General features: G+C 35.4%; 2 protein-coding genes across 3 annotated transcripts in view; one reads left to right on the forward strand and one right to left on the reverse strand.

Moving 5' to 3' along the window:
- The window catches only part of LOC102601183 (uncharacterized), a 19,699-nt gene extending 7,510 nt beyond the window's left edge, over positions 1-12,189 (forward strand). The window contains exons 6-11 of the mRNA XM_006355563.2: positions 2,093-2,172; positions 2,909-2,927; positions 10,766-10,801; positions 10,999-11,246; positions 11,331-11,658; positions 11,776-12,189. Of these exons, the coding sequence (XP_006355625.2) occupies positions 2,093-2,172; positions 2,909-2,927; positions 10,766-10,801; positions 10,999-11,246; positions 11,331-11,658; positions 11,776-12,042 (978 nt within the window). The 3' untranslated portion in view covers positions 12,043-12,189. The remainder of the gene's footprint in view (positions 1-2,092; positions 2,173-2,908; positions 2,928-10,765; positions 10,802-10,998; positions 11,247-11,330; positions 11,659-11,775) is intronic.
- Positions 12,111-13,327, reverse strand: LOC102601855 (TBC1 domain family member 13-like). Of its 2 annotated transcripts, XM_015312437.1 has the most exons (5): positions 13,221-13,327; positions 13,002-13,130; positions 12,718-12,897; positions 12,507-12,623; positions 12,111-12,393 (listed from the first exon to the last, which is right to left on the reverse strand). In XM_015312437.1, exons 2-5 carry the CDS (start codon positions 13,122-13,124, stop codon positions 12,214-12,216), a joined length of 600 nt encoding a protein of 199 aa, XP_015167923.1. In that variant the 5' UTR covers positions 13,125-13,130; positions 13,221-13,327; the 3' UTR covers positions 12,111-12,213. The 2 variants fall into 2 exon arrangements, with proteins under 2 accessions (XP_015167923.1, XP_015167924.1); XM_015312438.1 differs by having other exon boundaries at positions 13,002-13,327.
- Between the last annotated feature and the right edge of the window lie 20 nt (positions 13,328-13,347).

Raw genomic sequence — 13,347 nt, forward strand, 5'->3', positions numbered from 1 at the left:
TTAGCTATTGTTGGAATGAAATTGTACGATGAAATTCTTGAATCATAAAGGAGGAGACATAATTGAGTGATAAATATGGGAGGGGAGAATTAAGAGATAGTGGTTGATTTGGAGTGAAAGAGTTAATTAAGCAGATAATTAATCAATCCTAGTTTTAAGATATGTGGGTATCTAATAATCTAATTGTATCTTCAAATAATATATTAATATATGGTATAAAATATTAAAAGTGGTAATATATGTAATTGTTTGAAAGTAAAGATAATATTAGTATATATAGTAGTGATGTATGTCTAATAAGGTAGTTTATCCTTTTTCCAATACAATGGCCCACTTCCAATTCCCATTCCCAATCCCACAATAATACCCAGCCCAAGATACACTACAATTCCATACGTACAACGGCCCACTCTCCACTCCAACCGACCCAGCCCATTACTCTCGACCCGGCCCACTTTTTATTCCTTCACAAGAACCCAGAAGCGGTGCCTTCACAGCGTGAACAACAATTCCCAGCAAAACGACATCAACAACGCCAAGAACGACATCAAAATTTGGTCAAATCCAGTGATCCTCCAAGTCCCAGCACGCGACGTCTTCGTGGAAGGCAACACGGCGTCTACGCGTGCAGTTCACGCCCGCATCGTCTCCTTCGTCCAGTACGATGGTACTGTTCCAATAAGATTTTTCGGCAAAAGAAAAGCATCGCAGCAGGACAAAGACACGCATTTCCCCTTTCCTCTTTTGGAATGGGGAGAAAATTGCAAGGAAAGGTGTCTCTCCTTAATTGTGAAAGAATTTTTGAAATTTGAATGGGGATAAGCCCTTTTCTGTCCGGATTTCTATTTGTTTCCCCCCATTCCGAACTCTAATCTCCTCCTATAAAGCATCTTTTTCTTTTAGTTTGAAAGGGGGACAAAAAATTTCCTTTTGCTAAGAAAGAGCATAGCGTAATAAAATAGCTACACATACGAAATACGTTCTGAAAAGGGAGAGAGATTTGATTCCAATCCGAGTGCCATTATTTTCTTTCGTTTACTTCCGTTTCCTCCAAGTCCCTTTGGATTTTAGATTCTGCTCAAGTTTTTTTTTTCGGTCGATCACTTGTATTTGGGTTTTGTGGCGGAAAATCGTGGTCATCAGCTTGTCTCGCCTTTGTTCGCTGCTCGAAAAAAGGTGAAATTTGCTCTGAGTCCTCTTGGACTCCATTTTTCTCCACTTCATATTTCGGATAAGCCATAAAGGCCCAAAATTTTATCGAGTCAACGGGGTCAATGAATTCGAAGAACAGGTCCTTCACAAATTGACAAACCGGGATTAGAGTTGATGCGGATTTTTATACACTAGGTGTATACGAAAAATGGGAAAAGGGATTCAAAAGACCTATTCCTTATTTTATAAGTTGAATTTTTTATTTTGGGGCCTAAGCCCTAGTTATTTTACTTATTATTGCCTCGCTAGAATTTATGACAGGTGGCAAGAATTGGGCCGAAGGCCCAAGATGAAAATGGGCCCAAATACTGGCCCAGGCGGACAGAAAAACCAGATTTGGGCCCGACTCTCTTTCCCTCTTTACTTTATTGTGTTCATTTTACTTGGTAGTATTTGTCGTTAATCTTAAGGCCGAAAAATTCAAATCCCCGAAAGAGGCCTATTTTGATTTAATAACTTAACTAAACCGATCAGCTCTTACAAAATTAAATAATAAGTTTACAAAATATTTTGCTTAGATAAGTATTTCTGCATTTTATTTTTCTCTTAAAATGGTCCTAACTAACAAATAGTTCAATTTTGCAAGTTAAACTAAGTTAAAATTATTTTAGCCAAATAATTAATTGTCGGATAACCGCATTAGCGGGTGTTCTAGGTGCTTTCAAACCCTTCCTAGAACACTAATATGAACCCCCGAACCCCCTTTATATTTTCAATTGATTCCCTGTTTTGATCTATTGAAAAAATAGTTTTATTGATTTTTCTTTAAAAATTAAATGGCGACTCTAAACCAATCTTTGTCTATTTTTTAAAACATCGGTTTACTTGGATTGGAAAATATTATATGTAATCTGTCTACGTGTGTTGTTTAACTTGGCAGATAGAGAGCAATGGTGTTTATAAGAGCATTGAGCACAGAGCAATTGTAAACTCAAACAAAGAGAGACTCTCAGTTGCAATGTTGTTTTTTCCTCTTCTTTTAGGAGGTGATAGAGGAGAAAAAGAAATTGGGGAATCAAGAAATTCAGCTCAAACATTAATGTAAGACATGCTAAGAAAGGCACCTTGAATGAAGTCTGTTGTGATCACTCAGGAGACATTTTTGTATTCATTGTATTAGACGAAAAAATTACTTTGTAAATAAGTTCCCATTGAAATAGTTTTCAGAAATTATTGAATTAATTTATACTGATGCTGTCGTGGCCAATCTTTTAGCCATTCTCAATATAACCATATCTCATGATCCTTTCTCAGGATTGAGAATCAAAGAGTGAATACGAATAACTCAGGATTCCTACACAAACACATTAAAAACATAGAAAAATTGTGCCTTTCTGATAGAAGTCAAGAAATGGCCATTTCATGAAAAAAAAAATGAAACAAAAGAACTCAGTATGGAAAAAAAGGAAAATACACTTATATTAAGAGAGGAGAAATCATTGAAGAGTGGTGAAGACCGGAAGAGCGAGGATTGAGCAGTGAAGTGTAGGATCTATTTATTTGTGCTTTTAGAAAAGTCTTTTTGTAATGTGTACTGTTATAAACAAGCTGAAGCTAGAAGTCAGTTATTATGAATAGTGAAACTTTGGTTGAGCTAGATTAACTAGATTAGAAGGTTATGAGTAGACACACTATAAATAGCATAGTGCCAATATTGTGTAAAGATACATTCATTTTTCATGAATAAAAGTTACAGTTTTCTCTCTAGTTCATTAGTGAATCCATAACCGTGTTTTACCATTGTTGAATCTCATCATGGTATCAGAGCCATCGATGATCTACTGATTATCTCTGCATTTTTTTCGATTCTCTACTTACAGTGACAACTTTCTCAAAAGGAATTGCATTGTTTGAGAAGTAGTTGAATCTATATTGTTTACGTTGTTGTGTAGTCATCAATGACGATCGGTGGAATGTCAAACTTTGATTCTACCATTCCTACAGCTGTAGGAAAAGAGTTTACAAGTGATTCTCATCATCCGCTGCACCTGCAAGCATGTGACACTCCAGGTAGCTCTCTTGTCTCTTTACAACTTACTGGATCTGAGAATTATTCTCTGTGGAGTAGATCAATGAAGATAGGTTTGCTAGGAAAAGGAAAAATAGGTTTTGTTGATGGTGCTAGCTCAAAGGATAAGTTTCCTGCTTCTCTACATGCTTTGTGGAAAAAATGTAATGCCATTGTTCTCTCATGGATCATGATCTCTGTTAGTCGAGAGCTTCTTAGTGGAATTGTCTATGCTAGTAATGCTCAACAAGTATGGACAGATCTCAAAGAGAGATTTGACAAAGTGGATGGCTCTCGTATATTCTATTGCACAAGGAAATTGCTACACTCAATCAAGGAGTCTCATTAGTTTCAGTCTATTTCTCCAAACTTAAAGAGTTGTGGATGGAATATGATTCACTCATACCGTGTCCTGGTTGTGCCTGTGATGTATCACAGACATATGCTGTTCATTTTGAGTACCAACGTTTAATGCAATTTCTTCTGGGTTTGAATGAATCCTACAACCAGTGTAAGAGCCAGATTATGATGATAGATCCATCTCCAAGTGTTAACAAGGTTTATTCTCTAGTGATTGCAGAAGAAACTCAGAGGATACTTGTCAAGGCTAATTCAGTTTCTGTTGGTGATGATTCCTCTAACACTAGGCACATGAATGAAGCTCTAGCATTCTTCAGTGGCAACAATCCAAATCACAACTTCTCTAGTTCCAGTGGATCAGGTGCTGGTGTCTCCAACTTCAGATCTAAGAAAAACTTCAATAGTCACATGTACTGTGATTATTGTAACTGGAAAGGCCATACAAGAGATCATTGCTATAAGCTTCATGGATATCCCTCTGACTGGAAGGGTAAGAAGAGGACAGGTCCTAACTCTGCTAATTTTGCATGATCCACTGCCAGTCCTGGTGGATCTTCAGGGCAGGCTTCTTCTGGTGGTAATAACTCTATTCCTGGTGGTGTTCCTGATGCTTTTATGACTAACATACAGCATTAACATTCACCACAACCACATCCTCACTTTTCTCACCAACAGTACATGCAAATTCTGCAACTCCTTGATCATGGAACTGGAAAGAATGACACAGATTCAACTGTGAGAACCACAAGTATATCCTCTACTGATAAGTGGATAGTTGATTTTGGTGCCTCCAAACACATGGTTCGTAATCTGCACATGTTATCTCATTACAAACCATTAACTCATTCACAAGAGGGAAGAGTGTATCTACATACTGGTAAACTTGCCACAGTCAGTTACATTGGATCATCTCAGATTCTAGGAGGAATTGAGATTACGAATGTCCTGCATATTCCTAAGTTTCAGTACAACTTACTCTCCGTGTCTAAAACTCACAAAGGAATTGAACTGTACTGTTCTTTTCTACCCTGACTTTTGCATTTTTCAGGACCTCTTCAATGGGGGAGTGAGGGGGATTGGCAAGTTGGAGAATGACATGTATGTGCTCACTACTGACTGTCAGTTGCAGTCACAAGGATCTCAACTACATGCAGTCTCACATCATGATCAATTCACTCCAGTCTTTACGTCTTGTTCTGTAGCTTCCGCATATCCTTCTAGAATAAATTTGTCAGTATGGCATAAAAGGCTTGGTCATGTACCTTTTACTACTCTAAAAAAGTTAAGTTGTTTCAAACATCTGCATTCTACTACAGATGATCTTTGTATTGTGTGCCCTTTGGCTAAACAATCTAGACTCTCTTTCCCTTTGAGTAATACTACTACTACTGCTTGTTTTCACACATTACATGTTGATGTTTGGGGTCCTTATAGAGTTCCAACTCATGATGGTAAAAGGTATATTTTAACTTTGGTTGATGATTACTCCAGATACATATGGTTGATATTATTGAACTATAAATCTGAGGTCATAGTAGCCTTAAGAAAGTTCTTGTTAATGATTGGCAATGTGTTTAGTGCATCAGTAAAGATTCTGAGGTCTGACAATGAGTGTGAATTCTTTAATTCACAAATGAATGAGTTACTCCAATCCCTAGGCATCCTGCACCAAAGTTTCTGCATCTACACACCTCAACAAAATGGTGTTGTAGAGAGGAAACATAGACATATCCTTGATGTTGCTAGGTCATTAAGGTTTCAGTCTAATATGCCTCTTAGGTTCTGGGGTGAGTGTGTTACCACTAGTGTCTATTTAATCAACAGGTTACCTTCTTCTATCCTTCAGGGCAAGACTCCTTATGACCTATTGTATCACACCTCTCCTTCTCTCACTCATCTTAGAGTCTTTGGTTGTCTGGTCTTTGCTTCTGAAGTGAGGAAAGCTGACAAATTTGCACCTAGGGCATTTCCTACTGTTTTTCTTGGTTACTCTACTCTCCAAAGGGTTACAACTCTTCTCCTTGCACACCAAAGAGTTCTTAGTCAGCAGGGATGTAGTCTTCCAAGAGGAGGTCTTCCCTTTCCAGCACAACACCTCATCTTGCTCTCCATTATTTCCAATTGTTCAGCTTACTTCAACTTCTATTGATTCTTCTTCTCCAGTTGAGTATACACCTACTGCTGCTCCTTCTAATTGTTCATCACATACACCTCCTGCTTCTTCTCCTGATTGTCCATCACACCCAGTGTCTCCTAGTTCTACTTCTTCTGAGGTTGTTCCTACAGTTGTTCTACCTGATACCACCCTATCTCTCAGAAGATCCTCTAGACTATATAGACCTCCTATCTGGCATCATGACTTTCTTCTTTCCAAACCCAAATCCTTTTGTCTCTACCCTTTATCAAATCATGTCAGTTATCATTGTCTGTCTACTAAGTATGGTGCTGCCTTAGCAGCATATTTTAGTATTTCAGAACCTACGTCCTTTCATAAAGCTTCTCTTGATCCTTTATGGGTTCAAGCTATGCTTGCTGAGATCACTGCTTTAGAAGAGAACAATACATGGAGTATCACTGATTTACCTCCAGGCAAATATCCCATTGGATGCAAGTGGGTTTATAAAGTGAAGTATTTGTCTTCAGGGGCTATTGAGCGGTACAAGGCCAGGTTAGTTGCTAAGGTTTTTAACCAGCAAGAAGGGTTGGACTACTCCGATACTTTTTCCCCTGTAGCTAAGATGGTTACAGTGAGGTTAGTTCTAGCTATAGAAGCTGCTAAGCAATGGCCTGTTTTCCAAATGGATGTCCATAATGCCTTTCTTCAAGGTGATCTTCTTGAGGATGTTTATATGGTTATTCCTCCTGGTTTTTGCAGACAGGGGGAGTCTGGCAAAGTCTGCAAATTGCATAAGTCACTTTATGGATTGAAACAGGCACCTAGACAATGGAACCTTAAATTGACTGAAGCATTACTACAGCTGGGATTTATTCAGAGTCACTATGATTATTCCCTATTCACTAGAATAGAGGGCAATGAGTTAATATTGGTCCTTGTATATGTAGATGATCTGTTAGTGACTGGGAGCTGCAGCAAGTTGATAGTTAAGACCAGAAATGATCTTAAACTCAGGTTCAAGATGAAGGATTTAGGAGAATTGAAGTTCTTCCTTGGAATTGAATTTGCCAGAACTAAGGAGGGATATATCATGAGCCAGCGCAAGTATGCTTTGGAACTTATCTCAGAAATGGGATTAAGTGGTGCCAAACCAGTCCATACACCACTGGATCCTAATATACGATTAACATCTATTGAGTATGATTCACATGTACAAGATACAGATACTACAACTAAAGACAAACCTTTGCTAGTTATTGGCAGATATCAAAGACTTGTAGGTAGATTACTATACCTAACAATGACCAGGGTGGATATTTCGTTTGCAGTACAAGTGTTAAGTCAGTATATGCATGCTCCTAAAGAATCCCAGATGGAAGCTGCACTAAGGGTATCAAGTATATAAAGTCATCACCTGGATTGGCCTGTTCATGCCTTGACAGAGTTCAGAGTTGTTAACAGTCTATTGTGACTCAACTGGGGTACCTGTTGCAAACAAGGAGGTCAGTTACTGGATACTTAGTGTAGGTTTGGTGATGCTCTTGTATCCTGGAAGTCAAAGAAACAAGAGACTGTAGCAAGAAGTTCTGCAGAAGCAGAGTTTAGAAGTATGGCATCTACAGTAGCTGAGATTACTTGGCTCATTGGCTTATATAGTGAACTGGGAGTGAAGATTAAGCAGCCAGTTGATCTATTTTGTGACAGCAAGGCTGCAATACAAATTGCAGCCAATCCTATTTTTCACGAGAGAACTAAACACTTTGATATTGACTGTTATTTTGTTAGAGAGAAGCTGGTTAACGGAATGATAAAAACTCACCATGTATCCACAAAAGAGCAGCTAGCAGACTTACTTACAAAGGGTCTATGGAAATTTTCACACTTGTATTTAATGTCCAAGCTGGGACTTAAAGACATATACCAGCCACCAACTTGAGGAGGGATGTTATAAACAAGTTGAAGCTAGAAGTCAGTTATTATGAATAGTGAAACTGGAAAGTTAGTTATAGAGTTTGTTACAGTGTTAGTTAAAGTTAACTCTGGTTGAGTTAGATTAACTAGATTAGAAGGTTATGAGTAGACACACTATAAATAGCATTGTGCCAATATTGTGTAAAGATACATTCATTTTTCATGAATAAAAGTTACAGTTTTCTCTCTAGTTCATTAGTGAATCCATAACCGTGTTTCACCATTGTTGAATCTCATCATGTACTGACAGAGAATTTTCAAAGAGACATACATCTTATCCTATACTCCCTCCGCCCCTATTTACTTGTTCACTTTTTCTTTTATAGTTGTTCCTAATTACTTGTCCATTTTGACAAATCAAAAAAGGACAAAAAATATTTTCCATGGTAAATTCATTATGTCAATAATTGTTTTCTTAATAGGTATACCAATTCAAAAGTGGACAAGTAATTAGAGACAAGGGAAGTATTAACAAATTAAATAAGTAAAGTTGTGATCGTCTGATTGAGTTCGAAAAAAAAATGAAGGAAGAGGAAAGCTAACTATCAAAATCAAAATCAACTGTCTCAAGGAAGTTCTTTTCTTAACCCAAAATTTCAATTTTAGTTTTTTTCTTTAACACAGTGTCATTGTAGACAGAGAATTGCCACCATAGTACATCACAAAGTAAGGAAATTCGAGAAGAAGACATGAATAAAACTATAGGTAAGAAATTATTGAAAATCTTCTGAGATCATCCCGTGCAGAATGGGAGTTGGTAACTTAAGGAGTGGCTTGATAAAATCAATTACTCCATGCTTATTCTAGAGAAGCCTTGTTGATAATGAAAGGTGTAATAGATATTTTCTATTTTGTGGATCTGAGGCAGCCACGTAATTAAAAGTACAAAATATCTTGAATGAAAATAATGTCCACCTCATGGTTTGCTTGAACAATTTGCCCTTTAAATGAACATTTATTTACAATAAAAAAAATGTCGGTGGTCGTCCTCCACTTCTCTTTTCTATATAGTAGAAATAGAAATATAACATACATCTTCAACCATCTCTTTATTATTTTTTGTTGTAATTTATTTGTTTAATATATTTTTATTAGTATAGACATTGTTAGTAAATATTTTTATTTATATAAAGAAAAAGAAACATAAATTAAGTAGGAAAAAAACAGAAGATAAATAATTAATTAAAGAGATGGACAGACGGGGTAAAATTTTGTACTTTATGGATATATTTTGTTAAATTGTTCATTAGGATCAAATTTGGATACATACCGTGTGGACAATTTATTTGTTTTTCTCTATTATTAATAAAAAAAATAAATCCAACCCCCAAAGTCACCTGAATATAGGTGACTAATTAGGCAAAACGTTAACTATGATTAGAAATTGTATGTATATTACCGAAAATTTTTACTATGTGTGAGGTATGCCAAATCATACTTGTATGAGGCATTATTTAACTGATAAAAGGACATGGATGGGACACATCTGCCATTTTTTTTGTTTTGTTTTACCCTTAGTTCAATATATTTTTTGTTTCCATTTTTTTGAATGTTTTTATCATTCTTAACTAATCTAATTAGTTTATGTTTTTTTCTTTTTTATGTAGTGAAGTTTGATTTATTTTTTTATGATCATTGTATAAGGTTTTAGTTTATTATATTAATATATACTTTTTCTATTCTATGTTATTTATTTATATTATAATAAATAGTTGTTTGTAATTAATTTTCAGTTTATAAAATCAAAGATATAAGTAACTTTTTTAATCCTAACAATTATTTTTTATTAAGAGTATAAATAAAATTTATAAAGTCGCTAATTATTTTTAAGGTATAGATTAATAAAATTATCATTTTTATTTATATTTTCCTAAGAATCATGTAAGGAAAGTATATAAACAAAATATTTATTAAATTTCACCTACTTTAAATTTCAGGAATAAAAAATATCGTATAAATTGACGGAAAGATTACGTATTTATGTAGGTGTTTATGGATATTTTTTATTTTTGAATTTCGTGAAAATAGTATCAAAACTTATGCAATTGTTTGTCAAGATCATTGCTGCTCTTTCCGTTATATTTTCTTATTGAAGAGTATATGATGGATTTAAGTGCTTTTGAAAACATGAAATTGTTGAGAGAAGAATAAAGGAATAAATTAATTTTATACCTTCTTTATTTTTCATATTAATAGTCTACTTTTTCTTTTACGAATTTCTTAAGAAATCATAAATAAAGATATGATCTTGAAGGCATGGTTGAAGATTTCTCTGTTTTGTAGATATTTTTTGCTAAGGTAATTTCCTATTCTGTAATTAGAAACACTGATTTAGGGCTTTAGGCTTTGTTGTCCTTTAGTGGACATGGGCTGATCTGGGCGTTTTTTACCCTTTTTGTTTAATAAGATGCGTCTGGCCTATCTTTAACTTAAAAAATATATATATTTGGGTTGTACTTTATGAACAAATTTGGATAAATACTAGATTGGACAATTGATATAGTTTTCCCTTTTATTAGTTTAAAAAAAAAAATTCAACCCGCCCAAAGTCACTTGATGCTAGGTGACTAATTAGGCAAGATATTGACTTGTGATAAAAAAACGTATATTTACCTGCCAGATGGATCACGTGTTTCCTTTTATATATCCTTTCATTCAAAAAATAAACTAAAATTGAGATAAGGCCAGATAAATTTAAGATGAGAAATCAAATTCTTTCATGATAACCAAATTCAGATAGTGAACGGAACATACTCTAGACAAATAAACATACCCATTTATTTTATTTATATATATATAATACACGTAATTATTTCACATCTCAATAAGTTTACTTTCAAAAACAAGTTCTACTTCCAAAAAAAGAAAACTTCATCAATGGAAGAAGGAAAGTCGAGAAAGCTAGGTGGTTCTCTGAAAGTCCCTAACGTTCAAGAACTTGCAAAGCAACAACTAGCAGCCGTTCCACCGCGATATATACGTGATGATATTGAAAATCAATCATATTCTTCCATAGTAATATTGCCTCAAGTTCCCGTTATTGATATGAAAAAATTGCTGGAAATTGGAGATATTGATGATGATTCGGAGCTCGAGAGGCTTCATCTTGCTTGCAAGAATGGGGATTTTTCCAGGTTTATATATCAAACACTGTTCATTTTTTGTTTTGATGTTACATAAATGTTGGAGTTGACTTATTTAGCCATCAACAATACAACCACTTGCACCCGAAAATCTATTATTGTATCGACCATATCTTTTAATTTTAAAATAAATTGGTGTACCTTCGTGTCCCACGATGATATCGATTTTTAAAAAAATACATGTGCAGTTGGTGAATCATGGTGTGAATTCATCATTGATGAAGAAAGTGAAATCGGAAATCAGAGCATTTTTCGATCTACCAATGGAAGAAAAGAAGAAATTTGAGCAAGAAGAAGGAGATCTCGAAGGATACGGGCAAGCATTTGTTGTATCTGAAGAACAAAAGTTAGATTGGGCTGACATACTTTACATGATCACTCTCCCTACTCATTTAAGAAAACCTCACTTGTTTCCAAAGCTTCCCGCCTCACTCAGGTACCATAATATATAACTCAGTTTACGATTAAATATTTAGTGAATCTTTTTTCTTTACAATATTTAATTTCTTGGACCTTCAAGGGATGCATTGGAACAATACTCAACAGCACTGAAGGAACTTGCTATGAAAATTCTGTACGTAATGGCAAGAGCTTTAGGGATGAAAGCAGAGGATATGAATGTACTATTTGAAGAAGACGGGACACAAATGATGAGAATAAATTATTACCCTCCTTGTCCTCAACCAGAGCGCGTAATGGGGTTATGCCCTCATACTGATGCTATTGGTCTAGCTATACTACTTCAGGTTAATGAAACGGAAGGTCTTCAAATTAAGAAAGATGGTGCTTGGATTCCGGTTCCATATCTTCCTGATGCCTTTGTTGTCAACATTGGAGATATTTTAGAGGTGAGAAATAAGTATATATGTATGGTGTAACGTAAGACATTTTTCAGCGTGGGAAAAGTTATTTTCTAGTGTTAGGTTATGAGAAAACGTAACTTCTCAATGTTGTCTTATGTGCAGATTGTGACAAATGGAATTTATAAGAGCACTGAACATCGAGCAATTGTGAATGAAGACAAAGACAGAATTTCGATTGCTACATTTTTGAGCCCCAAATTGGATGGAGATTTAGGTCCAGCTCCTAGCCTCCTCACTCCTCAATGCCCTGCAGAATTTAGGAGGATTGGAGTGGCTGATTACTTCAAGGGATATTTCTCTCGAGAGCTCATTGGAAAATCATATGTCGATTCTATAAGAATTAGAAATGGAGATGACGGAAGCAATTGATCAATGTTTGCATTTTATGCCGCTTGGATACCAACAGCTTGTTTGATTTGGATGGATTTGCTACTGTATTATTTTGTAAATGTATAATGTTTGAATAAATTGTTGCATTTGTTGTGGTTTAATAACATCATTATTGTTTGATTTTAATGTATCAAATCGTATATTAGCTACCTACATGGTTGAATGGAGCGATGTGTCCAAGTTCTGCATGCCCTGTGCTACTTGGAGAAGATGCTCAACATCTACTTCAGGGAAATGTTGTAAAAGCTTTAAGCTGTCAACAAAATCACCCCTAATTATTTTGATTTTAACACACATCAGCATAGCACAACAGATCCTCAATAGCATCTCCTGTAAATGAGACACGGAGTTGGATGAGAGTGTCTTATATATTAGATCAACCACGATATCCATACATATAAACACACATTATATATTGTAGTCCAAATTGGTCGGAGAAGTACCTGAAGGCCAAAGGGATTGCTGAGAAGCGTATCCCAGATCCTTAAGATGTGATGCAAGCTAAACTCCTGAGTAAGGAGCAGAGTGATCCACCTAAATGCATAGAATTGCGGGTTAACCTGAAATCAAAACGTTAGCTAGGACGACTGATATATATGTGAGCAATAACTTTAGCTATTTATAGCTGTGCTTAAGAAATAGGTTCACATTCACCTTTGTTTTAAATTCAAGATGGTGCCACAATTCCACATCATTAGTTTTCAATAACTCTGACAATTTCGAAAGAGTTGAGTGGATACCAAAAGAACCACAATCAAATTGTTGACAGAAGTGATCCACACAGCTACTCATTAGTATAACAAAACAGGAAAAAGTATCTGCTTCTAAATTTGCCTGCATAGCCGGAAAAAAAAACAAATGAAGCTTCTACTATTTACGAAAGAGTTGGCGAAGGCATGAATATAAACTGTAAGAGCAAATTTGAGGAAGACACTTACAGCAGTATGCTCATCATTATCGGTGCTGAAGACATAGTACAACGGGGCCAAGACCTCATTCATGCCTTGTACATAACTAATTGCAGGATTTAATTTCGCAAACAAAAGAAGAATATTTCTCATTGACTCCTGTAAAGCAAAACATAAATTCAAAAAGAAAAAAATATCACAGACGAAAATGTTAACATTAGGAGTTGAGAGATATAAGCAAAATGTTACCTTATTCTTCCTAGATAGTGATGAGTCTCCTGAGAAGAACTCTAAATCTGGATGAGTTCGCTGCAAATCACGGTCTATCTGCTCCGAAATTTCTGTAAACTACAAACACCACCGTTTGTTTTCATAA

Source organism: Solanum tuberosum, unplaced genomic scaffold, assembly GCF_000226075.1.
Source record: "Solanum tuberosum cultivar DM 1-3 516 R44 unplaced genomic scaffold, SolTub_3.0 scf00204, whole genome shotgun sequence".
In the NCBI taxonomy this organism is placed as follows: Eukaryota; Viridiplantae; Streptophyta; class Magnoliopsida; order Solanales; family Solanaceae; genus Solanum; species Solanum tuberosum.

Bases quoted from the DNA above. Each gene is read 5' to 3' on its own strand.
- LOC102601855 (XM_015312437.1), bottom strand. From the start codon at position 13,124: ATGAGAAATATTCTTCTTTTGTTTGCGAAATTAAATCCTGCAATTAGT. The intron at 12,898-13,001 runs GTAAGTGTCTTC...CCGGCTATGCAG, and splicing joins ATAATGATGAGCATACTGCT to GCAAATTTAGAAGCAGATAC. The intron at 12,394-12,506 runs GTACTTCTCCGA...TCTCATTTACAG, and splicing joins GCAATCCCTTTGGCCTTCAG to GAGATGCTATTGAGGATCTG.